The 17932-nt window shown below is 47.7% G+C and overlaps 1 protein-coding gene across 1 annotated transcript; it reads right to left on the bottom strand.

Annotated features, from left to right (window-relative positions):
- Positions 1-6301: 6301 nt before the first annotated feature.
- Positions 6302-14346, bottom strand: OSR1 (odd-skipped related transcription factor 1). The gene is made up of 3 exons (XM_042862259.1): positions 14238-14346; positions 8093-8785; positions 6302-7561 (listed from the first exon to the last, which is right to left on the bottom strand). The coding sequence occupies exons 2-3, from the start codon at positions 8737-8739 to the stop codon at positions 7426-7428; spliced, it is 783 nt and encodes a 260-aa protein (XP_042718193.1). The 5' UTR covers positions 8740-8785; positions 14238-14346; the 3' UTR covers positions 6302-7425.
- Positions 14347-17932: the final 3586 nt, after the last annotated feature.

Here is a 17932-nt window from a genome sequence, read left to right as displayed (position 1 = left end):
GAATGTAGGTTCTGTGACTCCAATAAAACCAACAGTAGGCTCCATTCTCTTCTCACAGCTTCTGCTGTGAAACTAGAATAGCTCCACTTGATTCAGTCAAGCCCAGCTGCTGAAAGATTTGAACAAGCTTATAAACTCAGATGTTATTATTTCACACAAGTAATATTGAAAATCAAATGCTATTACCAGCACCAAAGAGTTAGCAAAGACAGAAAGCAAGTGGCAAACCAGGAAAATAAATATTACACTCATCCCTTGAGAAACAGTTGAGGTGCCTCTTGGAACCACAGCACACATTAGGACTAACAGTTCAAGTTGACACTTTCCCTGTGAGACAAAATAAGAACATACAATCAATAGACCTTGTAAGTTGGGTAACTGATTAGTAGTGACAAACTCTGTATACAGACAGTAATCATTGTCATTGACGAAACTGTTGCTTTGTTTTGTTTTTTAACAGCTACTTTGTTAGGAATATATTTATATAATATGTATATATATATATAATGCTAGCAGAAATATTTTATAAATGTAGTGCAATAATAGACTCAAGTTAAACTACCAAAACAGAAAAAATCCAGACATTTTTGCTAAACCATATGCTTCACTGATAAAATGAAGGCATACTGCCAACTAATATTTACCAATTATCTCTTGCTTCTATAATCAATAAAACTGAATAAATATATATGCATATATGTATGTATGTATTGGTGTATGTATATATGTTTACATACTTTCAAATTCTGATATATTTCCTCAGAGTTTATTAAGAGTATCCCTGTATATACTTCTTGAACTAATTTCTCTGTGCTTTTCAGTATTAAGCCTTGATTCTAAAACAACTCAAACAAACAAACAAACAAAAAAAGGCATTAGAAAGTTGACAGAAAGAATGTACAAAAAAGAATATACTCAGATAAGTGCTCATATGGATCATTTGATATATCATTAAATATAGAAAGATCCATCTGAGAAATAGGATACAATCTCTTAGTTTAGTGACAGCAACCATCACTGAAAGGTTTTATCAACAGAAGTAGAAAATTTATTTTCCCTTGGATCTTGTAAATCAAGAAATAGATCTCTGCTAAAGACTGCTCTGGTGCAACCATGAACAACTTCTATTGTTCATTCAACAGAAGAGAAAAACCTAATGCCTCCCAATACACAAACCATGTTGTGAAAGTCTGGATATTTTTAAATTATTGGCATGTGCATGCAGAAGATCAAGAGTATTCTGTTGCTCATGTAAGAATAAATCAGTGACCAATCATGCTGTCACCTTTGTCATCTTTCCAAGCTTTCCATTTGCCTGTGGTCATCTCCCATTCAAAAATGCAATACCAATGAAAATGCAATGCTAACAAAAATAGAATCAGATCTTGGTATGCACTAAGAGGTCTTAAATAGTGTACTTTGTCCAAGGGATAATGGATTTATATTTGAAAAGCACTCAAAGGTCACATACAGAAGAATGGATCTTACCTCATTTGAGTCATCTAAGGCTTAGGCAACAGCTCTAAGTAATTTTGCATTCCTCATACTGTCAACAGAGAGAGGGGCCCTCCCAAGGAAGATTCCCCAATTCTAAAACTACGGCTTTAGAGTTCCTCTCATCTACCTTGGTGGAGGAAGGGACATCCCCTTTGGTAATTTCCCATGTTCTCATCAAGTGTAGCTGACAGTGGAAATATATAGTACCAGTGAGCTGTCTAAGGGGGGATGTGAACTGGAAGTGGCACAGCTGTATGACTATGACATGAATTCTAGAATAACTATGCCCAATGAAGGGTAGAACCAAACAACTCCATCACAGTACCATGCTGAAACTTGCAAGCTTTGTGCTAATATTTACACAGAGTGCTGCCCTGTGTTGTGTAAACACATCTTCTGGGTACCCATGGCACATTGCTGCATGGAGCAGTATGAACAAATACAACATTTTGTTGAAAGCTGCCAGTATTTTGAGGTGGCTGAAACAGTTTTTTTTTTATATTCAACTGGATGCTGAGCACATTTCAGATGATAGTCTTAAAGGGAATAGTCTTAAACTGAGACGGGGGAGATTTAGGTTAGATATTAGGAGGAAGTTTTTCACACAGAGGGTGGTGACACACGGGAACAGGTTGCCCAAGGAGGTTGTGGATGCCCCATCCCTGCACGCATTCAAGGCCAGGCTGGATGTGGCTCTGGGCAGCCTGGTCTGGTGGTTGGCAACCATGCACATAGCAGAGGGTTGAAACCAGATGATCATTGTGGTCGTTTTCAACCCAGGCCATTCTATGATTCTATGATCCTTAAGTTTAAATGAGATAAATCCAACTGTGCAAAACAGGTCAACAACTTAGCTTGTATCTCCACATCAGAAATGATACTTAGCAAGACAAGGAATGCTTCCTTCACTGCTGCAGATCTCTGGGAAGTTAAATACGCAAGTGGCCAAACTCACTCATTGTAAAACTCAATTGACTTCATTCAAAAAGCTCCTATAAAGATCAGTGATGTCATTGGAGTCCCACTAGGGGTGATTTTGGCCCATGCCATTCCTCCTGTATAGTCATTGGATAAGAATGTAGGGAAGAAATGTGTGCTGGTCTGTAGGACTGCATTGCTCAACAAATCTGCCAGGACTGAAAAGGAGTTACACATGAATATAAACTTGTCTTGCATGCTCTGTTACATCTCTCAGGTCAGCCACTACTTTCAGCTGCCCAGGTATGAATTGGCATAGCTTCTCTTGCTTCAGTAGGATTGAGAAAGAGTTTATACAAGAATGTGTCAGGCCACGTGGGAGCAAAGGGAGCAACATTATCCCCATTTTGCAGATGACAAAAACAAAACAGGAGCTGATGTGGTTTGCTTCATCTCACAGGTGGTGACAGAGGTAGAAAAGGTATTGAAAGTCAAGCACTTTCAGCTCCTGACCACTTAGGCCTCGTATTCCTGTGATATATATTTGTAATTTCCCCCTCCCCATCTCCCTTCTCCCTGCCACAACCCCATCAGCATTTTCTGTTGCCACACAACTGGGAAGCTGGGATTAATCCATCCCCGGGGAAATGGGATTAATATACAACTCATGTGGAACCTTTAAAAACCCAATGATTTGTGGTCCCCTTCTCAGACACATGTATTCCACAGCTGAAAAGTCAGTGTTCACTGTTCCAGTACACATTCTGAAAAAGGCTTTTGCTCTCTTCCATGAATGTACACTATGAAGACCCCATTTGACACAGTTTCTTCCTGAATCCAAAAGAAGAGCAGACTGTGTAGAATCAGGCCCTTGCAGAGCAACAGTTTATGGGCAGAAAAAGAATGACTGGAATGCAAAGGAAAAAAAAAGAAAAGGGGGGGAATGAAAGAGAGAGATGTGCCAAGACATTTTCTCCTGTAACTGGTAATGGTTAAAAAAAGAAGATAGAAAATGGGGTTTCCCTTGTAAATCTTGCAGTAACAGACAACCATGCCCTGGTTTTTACTCTTGCAAACTCCCGTTCAGTGATTCTTTTTCTGATGAAAATGCAAAATTCAAAGCAACTGTGGAAACAGAATCAACTCTCAGTTGGCAGACAGAGGCCTAAGTAAATTTTATTCACTGCATGATTGTCAAATTAAAACACATGCAAAGAGAAAAGAAAAGGGAGATAATTAATCATTTTAATTATTTGTGATCCTGATTCTAAAGGCACATCTCCCATATATTTCTCTTCATTTATTCTAGGGTTAGTAGGAGTTATCTCTTCTGGCTGTCATGAATCACTGCAGTGATATTGCCTAGCAAAACACAAAACACTGGAAGAAATAGGCAAACTATTCACCAGTGCAGCTGAGAATGTGACCAGAGTGATAGCCTTTGTTTGCACGCAGTAGAAAGTGGCCTTCTGGGAAGAGGAAATGGACACACATCTACATTTTAGTATAAATGATGTTAAGAGGCTGTGTGTGCATCCTGTGCTCCGTATGCCTATGCAGTTTTAATACATCTGTAATTCTGATTATGACAGTTCTGGTGTGTTGTTTTTGGGGTTTGTTGTTTTTGTTGTTGTTGTTGTTGTTTTATTGCACATAAAAATACATGTCCAGGGAAATTCTTGGCAGGCACATCAGCAGGCTTCAGCTATACAAATGAAATGCTTCTCATGCCCAGCTGGGAGGAGTGGCTTATCCACCTCACGACCCCGCGGTTACAATGGTTCCCAGGGCGGCCGCGGTTTCTTACCTCTCCACGGGTGTTTCGTTATCCTGGTGTTAAAGAGATGATGGTGTGACCGTGGGAAAGCCTCAGCGAAGTGACCCTCCCTGCGTTCCCTCCTCCCTCCCTTCGGACCCGACTCGGAGGGCCGCCTCGTAGTCACGATCCTTAAAATACTGACTCCGAGCGACAGAGCCCTTCGCTTTCCCATATCGCTGCCGGACCCCGCGTGCGTGCCGCTGCCTTTTCTTGCTGCATAAATGACGCGAGGAGATTGCAGGGAGAAGGGGGGGAGGGGGCTCAGCGGGGGCCTTCTCTCTGTATCTCCCTTTAGAAGAAAGGAGAACGGCGGGGGTTGGGGTGAGCTGCTTCTCCTTTAGGCTGGCAGCCAGCGCCGCGGCAGTGCCCGGAGCTGCGCACCCCTCCTCGGACAGGCACTGAGCGTCGCGCGTCCGAGCCGGCAGCGCCGTTCGCCGGCGGCAGGAGGAGTCCGCTCGGAGAGCCGGCGGGCGCGAGTGCCTTTATCCAAGGGAAGCTCCGCAGGCACCGGCTGGCGCGGCGGAGAGGCGGCCGCTCCCGCTGTGCTTTGCGCAAACCCTTCGGGGACCGAACACATTGCAAATTGTACGCTCCCCCACCCTCCCTCCGATACACGAGAGAACGCGGCCCGACTCGGCTCGGCAAAGAGCGAATAGTTTTCTGCTCAGGATTCCCCTGGGGAGCGCCGCGCACATCACCGCGCTCGACTCACGGTGGCTGCTATTCGTTGTCGGAGCCGATTCCGGCTTCCTACAGGTTTGGGGGGTGACTCCCCCTACACACACTCCTTGCTTATTCCGAACAGTTGGTTCTCAGATGCCTTTTAAGACAAAACCAAAAGCCTTTGCGCGGATTGGAAAGCGGACGGCGATGGGAAGAGAAGGAAAAGCGAGCTGGCTTCCGACTCGGGTTCCCACAGCCTCCAGAACTAGATGTGCCATCTCTGCACCCTGTGCTTCGCAATGGCCTTTCTATTCTGAAGGTGGACTCTGCAACCCGTCTTACAAGTGCATCTAAATTAGCTACGATGTGCTCGAGTCGGTGTCCAATTAAAATAATACCAGTAATAATGATAAAATAAAAAGCAGGGAGAGAATTTTCTTTCCCCTCTCCCCTCCTTACGTTAAGAGAATTAGAACCACAACTTTTCTCCTGTCGCAGATAGGATTCCTTGACCAAATAAAGAAATATCTTCTTAAAGCGGAGCAGGAAAGGGGGAAAGAAACCTCTTTGGATGGGGCGGATAGCTTTGGAAACGCGAGAGGAGGTCCGCTGTTACTTCGGACGTGTCACCGTGCTCATGTGCAAGACGCTTCTCTTATCTCGGGACTCTGCCTTGTGACGAGAGTGGAGGGCTTGGGCTTTGCCGAGCAGACGGGAGAGAACGACCAGAGGCTCTTCAAAGGCTCAGGCGGATGCCCCCGCTCTGCGCTCTCTCCCCCGTCTCGATCCAAAGCGGTTTCGCTGTGGAATAAACATCTCTGATCTAAGACAGCTGCCGGGAATCTAAGGCCGCCCCCAAGAAGGGTGAAGATGCGACTGAAAAATGCCCCAATTCCCGACAAGTGAAGGGAAGCGGGTGCGAAGGCCGCTCTGTCTGCTGAGCCTTCGGGCTGTGTAAGCGCTAACAGTTCGCCCATTATTCATCTCATTTGTGTCATAACACCTCTGACACCTCATCTTATCAGCTAATACCTAAGATTCAGTTACCCAAGACGATTTTTTTTTTTTTTTTTTCCACGCCAGCAGCATAAAGATTTGACACCCTACGGATCTGTTTGCTTTTGTGAGCCTTTACAAAAAAAAAAAAAAAAAAAAAAAAGGAGAGGGAAAACGTCTGGGTAAAGATCCTGAGCTTCCGAGGTCGTTAGAAATAAGCGCTGAGGAAATATTAAGATCACTTAGGAAAACAAAAAAAAAGTTCTGAATACTGACAGAGGCAGTTTGATGGGGGAAGAGACTCGAAACCAAATGAACACATAGGTAATCCGTGCAGACTTGCCTGTAAAATAACGATTTATTTTAATACTTAAAAAACAAAAACAAAAAAAAAAACAAAAAACAAAAACAAAAACAAAAACAAAAACAAAAACCAAAAAACCACACACAATCCAGTGATAAATGTCAATTACCAATAATCAGCATAAAGTGCCAAACAGCCATACAACTTTTTTTTTTTTTTTTTTTCCTTTTAATAAACAAAACTTACTGGAATGTCTCTTAATTTGAATACACTGTTCAGAAAGCCAGCATTTTAGAAAAATACGCTCTCAGGTTGAGATTTGTTCCTTCTCATCAGGACTCACGAAGTACCACGCAGACCACGTTGTGCACAGTTTGATGCATTGCCGTCTTTCTTCCCTTTGCTTTTATTTTTCATTTTTAAATAAGTCCACAAGTGACAAACCTCCTCGCAGCATGCTTAGACCACAAGGCAAAAAGAAAGGTCTCCACGTCCCAAGGACGCTGATTTGTCCCAACACCGGGGACCCTCAGGTTTAAGTCCTGGATTCATTTTCCAGCACGTTATAGGACTCCTCACTCAAGACATCTACGATCATTTCCAAAAGTTATTTTTCTTCTTTCAAGAAGACAAAGAAGCAAACAAGATTTGTGAGTTGCCCTTCTCCTTGTCCTGCTGGTGCTATGATGAGAAACCAACACTGCAGTTCTTAACCATCTTCTGGAATTCTCTGTATTTCCCGAAGTGTAAAAATAATAAGCTTTATACAGTCAAAAAAAAAAAAAAAAAAAAAAAAAAAGTATAAAATAAGAGTTTGTTCTTTTTTTTTTTTTTTTTTTAAGTAATACTTTTGGAAGTTACGAGTTGGGAGGGGTCAGGGGGATCTGCTGGGATTTTTTTGTGGGGGATTTTTTTTGTGGGTATTGTAGGTTTTTGTTTGGTTTTTAAGGAGATTTCTGTCCGACACGTGAGCACCACCTTTTGGCATAAAGTTTATCTAAGCCACACATCTAGCACTTTCTGTGTCATTCATGCATGTTTTAAACGCCAAGTAATCTTTTCATCCACAATTTAAGAAGTGAGATTCTTGGGGAGATTTTGCTCTTTCTAAAGTACAAACAAACAAAAAAAAATGCAAAGTTCTGTGCTCCCATCCTGACAGTTTTGTTTCTGTTCTGGTTTTGGTGTAAAATCTGAAGGGCAGGAAAAGTTCATAGAAGTCGGAGCTTCAGCACTTAAGTTTGGCAGGTTTCAGTTCCTTTACTTGTGTGTGCAGTGTCTTGTGGACAGCTAGTGTTCTGGACTGGCAAAATCCTTTCCCACATTCTTGACACTTAAAAGGCTTTTCTTTAGAATGGATATATCTAGGAAGAGAAAAACAATCAAGATGTCAGAAACAACTGGCCTGAATTCAGCACTGATAGAAAACACTCCAGAGATTTTTACAGCTACCACTAAGACCAAGAGTGCCGGAATGCAACACTCTGGCAATCAGCTTTATGTATGTGGGCAATAAGAGAGGGGTGCTAGAGGCACACAAGGGTCTTCTGTAGGGATAAAGTATTTCTGACTAACTTCAGGATCACAAGGCTGCCTGTCTTCACAGAGTGATCACAAAGGTAAAGGCTACGGGGATGCGAGCAGAAAATGAAAATGTCTGTGGAAGCTGAGGAGATTGTACAGGTCATCTTTGTAGGGTGGATAGGTTTAACAGGCTTCTCCTACAAGTGAGTGATCTGAGCTTCCCTACCAGCACTGGATAAAGAACTTAGGCTGAGCAGTGCTGCCCAGCTGGGGACACAGCCTTTCTTACAAGTATGACTGCTTTATGACTGTAGGTGGGTTACCAGGAAAGCACAGATACACAAGAAAAATGGACAGGAGAAGAACTTTACCTGTGGTCTCTCAGGTGATCTTGTCTTCTGAAGGCCTTGTGGCATATGTCGCATGTGTAGGGCCGTTCATCAGTGTGGGTTCTTTCATGGATCAAAAGGTTGTACGACTTGGTGAAGTGCCTGCCACAGAATTTACACACAAATTCCTTCTTGGTTTTGGATGGTAACCTTCCCCGGGTGGGTTTCTTCTCCGGAGAGAGTTTAGTCACCTCAAGCAAAGACCCCAGCCCTGGCGGGGAGCCCTGGCTATCCACCTGTCCCAGTTTAGAGTGGTCCTCTTGTGTGGCAGCCACTGCTAGGTTGGCAAAATCAAAGCGGGGTTTAGCTTTGAGGGTCATGTTAGCAGCCTCTTGCTTGGGCTGGATGACATGTGGGAAGAGTGGGAAGGTGGGCAGCTGGAACCGTGCATCCACCAGGCTCGATACGCTGGGCACTTTGGAGAAGGAGGAACGGGGCAGATGCATGGCCGGGTAGCCCAAAGTCCACTGGTGCAGGTGTACGGCGTGCAGGGCGCTGAAGCCATAGAGATTGGAGAGGTGGTCAGAAGGCACAGCGGGCAGCCCGTTGAATGCTTGCAAGAAGGAGTAGTTGGTAAGCTGGAGGGAAGGATGGATAGGCACTGGGGCCGGCAGAGTCTTACTTCCCATGGTGGCCACTTAGGAGGAGGACCTTGGGAACAGGGGAGGAAAAGATCTGGAAAAAAAGAGAAAGAAAAAAAAAAAAGAAAAAAAAAAAAAGATGTGGGGAGAAGAAAGAGAGATGGATTTATATAAAGTTAATAGCAAAAGGAATTTCTCACTTCGTTTCTTACTAATGCCCCTCTACAAAGACTCAGGAGGAGATTGTCTTGGACTTGGAGCTTGGAGAAGTCTGATCATCTCTTGACTGCAAATGTATCCACATGGATCTCCAGAATCTCCTTCTCCCGATCCCTCACACAGCAACATCATGCTCCATCCACAGACATTTCCCTCCCCCCCACCTAAACAACAGCATCCATGTGCCAAGAGTGCCCCTGATGACCTTCCGCACAGGGACAGCGAGGAGATACCTATCAGCCCTTCTCAGCCTTTTTAAAATGATGGGATACCGTTCATTCAGTCTGCCCTCCAAAACTGCCTTCAGCCCTCACTGATGAGGAGATGTGGGATTGAGTTGCAGAGAGCTTGCTGCTCCAGGTCGCTCACCTCTTCATGGTCTGCCCTCAGCCCTCTGAATCTGGGCTTGTTGGGTACTCAGAACTGCTCATACTCTCTCATTCAAACAGATAATGCCCTTAAAGTTTGTTGGTTGTTCTTTTTTTTTTTTTTTTTTTTTTTTTTTAAGCAACAACAGCAAGAAAAAAAAACCAACTCCCTCTATATACCACAAAAAGAAATGGGAAAAGGCTGCATCTGGGTGACAAAACTTCAGTGCCATTTGCTCTCTCTACAGGGAAGTGCCTGGCTTCCAGCCCATATCCCAGTCTAGGCAATTGCTTAATTAAAGCCCTTCACAAGGGAAAAAGGCAAGGGCTGGAGGGACTATTCCTGTGCAGACACCCAGCCCACCAGCTGCAGGGCCACAGTCCTTCTCCAGGCTGAGTGCCACCACTTTGCTCTGCATTTCAGGGTGCTGCCAAGCCCCCAGCCTCTCCTCCAGGCCAGATCCCTTCTCATTCCATCCTACAATATGGAGGGGAAAATGCTAACAGACAGCAATATGGAGGCACATCTGGCCCTGCCTGCAGACTGAGCCCTCAGCACTGTCAACCATTTGGCAGGAGATGCCTCCGTAGGGTTGGCAGTGGGGATAGAGCTTTTCCTCTTTGTGTTGTGAGAGAGCACCCAGAGCTTTTGGAGGCATTGTAGCCCTGCACCCCAAGGATGCTCTTTGTTCCACAGCTCGTAGGTTGTTCTCACTCCACCCAGAAAATCCCACTCTGGGATTTTCTCTCAGCGAGAATCCTTTCCCTTAGGATCTCCATAGAGTGCACATAGGGTACTCCTAAGATCACCATGGGATCTACATAGAGTCCTGTAAGGTGTCCTTAAAGGGCTCCTGAGTCCCTTAAGGATTCCCACAAGATTCACACAGGGTCCCAACAGGACCCTATGGCATTCCCATGTGAAGAATGAAGCTTCTTGGAGAAAAAGAAGCAGCAAAGTGCTGCAGAGCATTAATTGCCCTCCTGATCTGGGGAGACAAGGGAACAGGAGGCACGCTGGTGGCCAAAGGGTCTAAGGACCAGGGAAACAAATCTGATTTATACGTGGGCAGTTGCCCGGAGCGAGATGCTGCGGATGGGAGGGTGTGAGAGTGAGAATCTTACTCTGAGCAGCTCTCTATGCCAGGTCCACCTTTCACACCACTCTACATAAATCAGCGGCAGGAAGAGAGAGCCAAACCGTAGAGGAATTCCATCGCAATGACCCAGAATAAGAGAGGGTGAGATTTTGCTTTTTGGCTTCCCCCGCCTCCCCCCCATCCCTTCCCCAAATTGCAGGATTCATTTTGCATAGTGGCTGATTTCAGAACCAACACGTTGAATCCTCCTCCCTCTCCTCTCTGTTTTATTTATTTATTTCTTTAACTATTTAGGGCTGGCGATCCAACGGGACCGTTGTATCCTTCGGCTGGAGAAGAGCTTTTCTTGTTCTTAGCGCTGCCCTCACGCTAAGGCATGTCCTCTCCCCAGCACAAATGCCTCCAGCGATGACCCCCGAGAACAAAACAAACGGAAAATCCTCTGGTCCGGGTACCTGCAGTGTCTGTTTCTGTTCATCACAACGGCTCTGCGTCTATTTTCCTGGCTGGGTACTCCCAGATCCCTCAAGCATGCAACATGCAATTGCAAAAGGAGTGAGTTTCTGGGCTAACTCAACTGCCTTACTTTGGATTCACAGAAAACATTTAATTTGGAATAAGAAAGCACTAATCTGCTATGCGGATTTGTACTGGTTGTTGCCGACAAAATTAATAATAACAATAATAAGTCTGTTTCTATTTTCCCAAAGAAGAAGGGGGCAGAAGCCAAGCAGCGCAGTGGCAATACCATCCATTGCCCTCGCGGTTGTTTTTTGTTCGCTGGAACAGTTCTGTTTCAGGAAAATAGAAGAGTAAAAAAGGAGAAATAGGAAAAAAAAAAAAAAATAAGAAAAAAAGAGGGGCCGAGAGAGAGGGGGGGGGGGGGGGAAAGGGAGACGAGATAGGAGAAGCAAACGGGAGGTGGGAGCAGAGCGTTCACGTTACTACGAGTTTCTTGGCCCTTTTCCAGCAATGTAAGCTACACTTCTGCTCTGTTGCGACCGGGGACGGACAGAAGCACAGACGGAGCGCGGAGCATTTCATAGTGAGGTCCCTTCTTTTGGGACATCAAAGCGCGTCCCAGAGCGGTGACTCCGCTCTCCCGCACACAGATCACCGTTTCTTTGATTTCTGTGTCACCTCCACCTTTCCTTCTGTTCCGTGTAAACAGATCTTATCAGGCCTTTTATTATTATTGTTATTATTATTTCCTTCAGAAGATCCCACGAGCGCTTTGCTTCAATTCCCCCAACCGTAATAAAACAGTGCGAGGGTTTTGTTTTCTTTTTTAATTCTAACACAGAGTCGCTCGGTGAAGTAATTGAGACCAAACCACCGTGTTCTGCCTGAAACAAAACCCACTCGTGCCAAGATAAATTTATCCTGCACAAATAGGATCATAAACTTGAAAGCCTACATCTGCCTCCAGCTTTCTTACCCTTTGTCCTGTTTGAAGATACCGTAATGCTATTGTCCAGTTGCCATTGTTTTAAGACCGTTGTAAACCTTCCAAACTAAATTCTACCTCTCCTATGCGAAAATAATAATAATAATAATAAATAAAAAGGAAAGTAAGGAAAAGAAAGAGGAAAAACGGAGCCGGTAACACAGCGAGAAGCGAAATTAAATGGATTTTGAAGTAACCCCGTGGCCAGGCGATATTTTTTCCTTTCTACCTTGAATTATCAATTTCCGATGTGCCCTTTGAAAGGGATATTTGTTATATTAAATACCTGACCATAAATAATGAGCTTTGTTAATTAGTTCCACATGGGAGAGCGGCGGAGGTAAATTGCCCTGAGAACGTTGCTTATTTTTACAAACATGATAAAGTAGCGGGCATAAAACGCTGCATTCTTGGGATAGCCACAAACTGGATCAGGTTCATCTGTCAGGAAAAGTCGCCGCTTTCGGATCCCTTTCAGGTCCGGCATTCAGGTCCTTTCGGCTCTATCGCGCCTCTTGTGCGGCGTTTTGCCACCGGGTCTCCGCTGCTTCGTCCCTCTGCGGGACGAAGCTTTTCCTTCCTATCAGTTTATGCGAGAAAATGGAGCTTACAACTGTATCTGTATTTGGGAAAGTAACTAGAAAGGGAATGAAACGGCCTTTTGGCTCCGCATTACCCGAACGTTGTGCTCCGGGGGAATAAAGAGCATTGTTCAGCGCAGATTAATTCGAAGCATTAACGAAGTGTGCAGAATCTATTAAAGCGGGTTTATTCGCGGCTAATTGAGCGTGAAAGAGTTAATTGCTAACATTAATGAGCACTGGAAGGGCTCAGTCAGCATGTGCCTTGGATATCTCCGCTCGATCCTTATAAAATCATCATTCACATTTTATCACGAAATCGGTGTTGACAAGTTTCGCCAGACCACCACCGCGAACGCTGATGAATGCGGTGGATTTCAGCCTCGCGATAATAATACGAAGCGGGGTTCGACCGCGGTTCCCCGGGGGCAGCTTTCCACCCACCCTCCCCCCCCCGTCCAAAGTGACACAAACTCTCCATCCTTTGGGCCTTTGCGGGCGGAGCGCAGCCCCACGCGGGCAGTGGGTGCGGGGGGGTCCGTAGGGCGGCCCCGCTGTGCGCTCCCTGCAGAAGTGTTTAGGTTGCTTTGGGAGTTCTCGGTGTTGTTAAAACAACCCTCCACACACACACACACACACACACACACACACACACACACACACCACGCGTGTCTAAAAGCCCCCATACAGGAGTCAGTCGGGATTTCTCCCCCGAGAGAAACGCCCTTCCTCTCTCCCGGCTGCAAGTGGCGTTTCTGCCCTCCGTACCCCTCCGCTTCCGCGGGGTCGGGGGTTAAACCCTTCGGGGTGACACCGTCGGGGCACAGCCCTAGGACCGGCCGAGAGCGGTTCAACCCTCCTCGACCGCCCGGTGCAGCGCCGGGCACAACGCGTTGCGGCCGCTCCTCTCCCGAGCGCAGCGCTGCTTTGGGGACGGCACTTTGATTTCTTTTCTAAGCGGGTTTCGGACTTGCTAAGCCTGAGCCCACTGTGCACCTGTCCGAGACACGGCTCTCACCCCCTGACCTGCTTACGTTACCCCCGCAGATTTCTGCTGAGCTGCAATACGCCCGATTTTTAGTAGTTTCCTTCCCCAAAAGCCAGAAATAACAACTATGTTCTAATCCTCGGCTTTGCGCGGACACTTCATAGGCTCGGCCTCGAGGGGAGCCCAGTTTCTCCCTACACTGAACTTGTTTTGGTCCGTTCAGACAGTTATAAACATCGGATTCATTTCTGCTATGGCCTTGGAGAGAAACAGAACGGTTCTCAGAGCCTGGAACTCGAAAAGTTGAGCAGAAAAGAAAGACAAAGAGAAAAAGAAAAAAAAAAAAAAAGATAGAAAAAGAAAAGAAGAAAGAGAAAAAGAGAAAGAAAGTAAGAAAGTAAGAAAGAGAAAAAAGAAAGAAAAGGACAGACGAGAGAGTAGAGAAGCCGAGCGTTCAAACCCATAAAGTACTATCAGACCTCTGGATTGCTCTCGTTGTGTCATTTTTAGCTTGGATTAAAAACACAGCTTTCCACGAGGGGGGATAAACAGCCCCGAGAGGGGAAAGCAAACCTTTAAATAGCATCAGAACATCGAGCCCCGTGTGCGGGCTGCCCCAGCCCTCCGCCCGCCCTGGGGAGAGCGTCCTCCTCACGTGAGCTGCAATGTCCCCAGTGCTGCTGCACCATCCGGAGTGGATGGGGAGGGTGAGGAGAGAGGGAAGGAAAGAAAGAAAGAAAGAAAGGCGAGAGGGAGAGAAAAGGTGTTTGGATCGATGAACGCGACCCCGAGACTTGGCTAAAAACAAAATAACAAACGAAATGAATTGTTCTTTTTATTTACCTAATCCCGATCTGTGCTCCACCGCTGGCAGCAGTTAAAAGATCCCGGGCTAAATCGGAGTTGGTGAAATAAAATAATAACGAGGAAAAATGAAAAAAAAAAAAAAAAAAAAAAAAACTTTGCGAAAAAAAAAATATTCAAAAAAAAAAAAAAAAAAAAGCGGGGCCGTGGGTCAGTGCCTCCACCGGCCTCGGGGGCACAGCTCCGTCCCCACACCCACCCCACCGCTCTCCACGGCCGGGCCGAGCCGGGCCAGGTGTCCAGGTGCTGCGGCTGCCGGAGGTGTTCTCCCTCCCGGCGCCGTGAGCGTATGCCGCGGTACGAACGCGCCCGGGAGTAGCCGAGCTCAGACTGAACAGATCCCTTCCCTACAGCCTCCTCCTTATTTCAACCCCCCCTCCCTCCCCGTTCCCCCTTTCCAACCTCCCACCAGATTTCGGGCATGCGCAAGCGGGGAGAAAGTTGCTGGCTGGGAAGGAACAACTTCTCGAGCCGCTTTCCTGCAAGCAGCAGCCCGGGGCTCGCAGCCCACAAACGCGTGATCCCGTCCCCTCTTCCCGCCCCCCTCCTCTCCTCGGAGCGTCTCCCCGGGCTCCCCTCCGCTCGGCCGTCCCCGGAGGAGCGCTATTCCCGCGGGGCTGCGCGCAGCGCTGCGCGTTGTAAAAGGATGGGGATGGAGGAAAGCAGACCCTCTCCCCGCGAGGCGCTGTGCGGTCGCAACTCCGCTTCTCCCCGAGGGTCTGGGCTCTCCGAGGAAGAGAAAACGTAAAAAGAAATAGCCCCCCTCCCTTAAAATAATAATAACAAAGCGAGGAGGATGGATGGAGGGGGGGATCCGCTCCCTCTAAGACAATTCTAGGGGTCGCAAAGTTGTGCACCCTGGAGGCGCCTACCTGTGAGGTGTCTACCCCGCTGCCCTACTCCCAAGCACCCCTCCCTAACCCCACTTTCCTCCCGGCTCCCCCTCAAATCACTGCCTTCTCCTGTCCCTCATCGCCCGGCCCGGCCCGGTCCGTCTCTCCCCGCACCCGAAGCGCGTTCAGCGCCGTGCGGAGTCCCGCGGAGCGCCCGCGGCTCCGGGAGCTATAGAGAAACGTGGAGGGGACTGCCAGGAAAAAGCGGGCAAAGCAAAATAACGCTCGAAAGAAAAAAGTTAAACTTGCTTTACGATTAATCCCGAGGCCGTAATCTCCTTGCTTATTTGTTTTTCTATTCATCCATCCATTCACACTCCTTTAGATCCGTGAATGGTGGGAAAAAAAAAAAAAAAAAAAAAAAAAAAAAATCGCTCGGGTGTTTTACATCGTCCCGAGGAACCTTGTAATACAATACGGTCGCGAAGACAGATCCGTCGGGGTAACGCGGTGCCACGCTCAGGGACACGCGTGTGGACTTTTATTATCCATGTCACTGGTGGTTTGTACCCAGCTGCGAAGGAAAAAGCAAACAAACAATTATACGTATATATGTATGTAGATGTAAAGCAACAAGAAAGTAGCCGTCCGTCGTGTTATCACCTCGGAGGATGAGCGCTCACAAACACGATGGGGCTGCGGGCTCAGCCAGAGTCTGATCTCCCAGCAGCCCCGTTTTGGGGACGGGTTCGGGGTCCGGCACTGCTCTGGGCGGGAGAAGGGATTTTCTCTGCTTCTTTTGCGAACGAGTGGCATTTTTATGAGGCAGAGGCAAAGCAAAGACGTTCTCCCGTCCCAGTCCTTCAGTTCTTTCCTATTTCGTGCTGTTCCTTTCTCTCTTTCTCCCCTTCTTCCTCTCTTTCTTCTCTTCTTTTCTCTCTTTCTCTTTCTTCCTATTTTCCCTTCTTCTTTTTTCTACTCTTTTTCTTTTGTATTGACTTATTTTATTTTACCTCCCCCTGAAACCTGGCGCTTATTTATTTTTTATTCTAGGGATCGAAATGTCCGAAGCGTGACCCCACGGCCGAAGCTGGGAGCTGATGCCCCCGACTAACTTCGCCCTTCCAAAACCAGTTGCCGAGCGCGGCCGGCAGAACGCAAAATGTGGGGTCCCCGAGTGCCCCTCAGCACCGTGCAGGGGATGCACTCCTCTAAGAGCACGTTTCTATTTCCTTCAAGGAAGATTTTACGTGTAGACAAGGGTGGGCTCTTGTATGAACTGAAACACTTTAGAAATAGAACAGGGCAGCGGGGATGGCAAAACACGACAGCGGCGATGATACCTGCACGTGTAAGGGGAGCACAACAAGCAAAATCGCACTTCCATTACAGACCCCATCATTCCGGATTAAATACTTAAGCGCAGAACTAGAGAGCGGTGAGGGATCTCTGCGTCTGGAGGGGGGAGGACGGAGGAAGGGGGGGGAGACGCAGCAAAGATTCCCACGCGAAAGTATTTAAAAATCAAAGCGGGTCGTTGAGATGTGATCCCATCCCGGAGCGTAGCGGAGAGCTGTGGCTGAGGGCTGCCTGGATAGCTTACGGCCGATGTTTGGGTACTGGCTAAAAAATAAAAATATTTGGATTTGTCAAGACACTGGAGATTGTACTGAAGTTTCAGGTTAGCTGTCTCTTTCGGTGCGTTTGGTTGAGATACCTGGTGTTTGAGCTATGCGGGGCGCGCTGTTCCAAAACCTTTATTCTCGGATGGGTTTTTACGATGTCCCTCGCTAATTTGCATTATGTCAACTCTTAACGGTGGGGAACCCAATACCGGGAACGGGCTACAAAACCACGAGCAGGGCTGACACGCAGGGTATACGCTGCGCTTTTCCACAGCGCAGATCTGCTGTCGATTAGGAATGTTACAACTTCAAGAGCCTCGTAAAAAGCGAAGTCATCTGTTCCCAAATCCCGCCACGTTTGTAGGATTTAGATGTGACAGCGAAACCCAATTCGTTTCACGAGAGCTCCGCGAGGGGACTGGGGGCAAAGGGAGACAGAACCTCCATCCTTTCCCCAACCCATCTCAGACACCGCGCACGGTGAAGGCCCCCCCCGGCCGCTCCCCGTGTATGCGGAGGGCACCGCGCGGCTCTCCGCTCCCGCAGCTGCGGAGTAGCGCGGAGCCGCCGCCGCCTCGCACGGATCCGCGGGTGCGGAGGTGCGGCTCTGCTCCCCACCTGCAGAGCATTCCCCCGCCCTCCTCTCTCATCGCTCCGTCCCCAGCGGGTTCTAGGTGTGAGGGCTGACCCCGCGAGGCGCAGGTACCGGGGTAGCTAAGATCGTGGGGATCCGGGAACCCCGCGTTCACCTCCCACCCCTCGCGCTCTGCGGGGATTGAGCAGCCCGAGCCGTGCCCCCCTTCCCTCCCTCAGTCGTCTCCACCTTCGGGACCAAAGAAACTTTGCAAAAAACGATTCCCGGCCCCATCCCGTAGCCGTGTGCGGGTAAAGCTCCCTTTTGCCTCCCTGGGATTTCCTCCCCACGGGGGAACGCAGCTTATCCCTCGAACACTCTTTTATTGAGGAGAAACCACCGTGCTTCTCGCGGAGCATCAGCGAGATGCTGATTCTCCTCCTGGAGAGGAGGAGCGGGGACAGAGCCAGGACAACTTCTCGGCGATGACTCCCAAGGGCCTCTCCGTTGCTCCGAGGCCGGAGAACACCGCACCCCTCCCCTACAACGCGGCGCTGGGTGGGGGGCGGCCGCTCCGAGTCGCCTCCGCTCGATGTTCCCGGGAGAAGGGAGCGGGGCAGAGCGGCCGGAGCCGGCACAAGT

This window comes from Lagopus leucura, unplaced genomic scaffold (assembly GCF_019238085.1).
Source record: "Lagopus leucura isolate 7727_CA_CO unplaced genomic scaffold, USGS_WTPT01 Super-Scaffold_73, whole genome shotgun sequence".
NCBI classification, from domain to species: Eukaryota; Metazoa; Chordata; class Aves; order Galliformes; family Phasianidae; genus Lagopus; species Lagopus leucura.
This window is presented reverse-complemented; position numbering and strand designations above follow the sequence as displayed.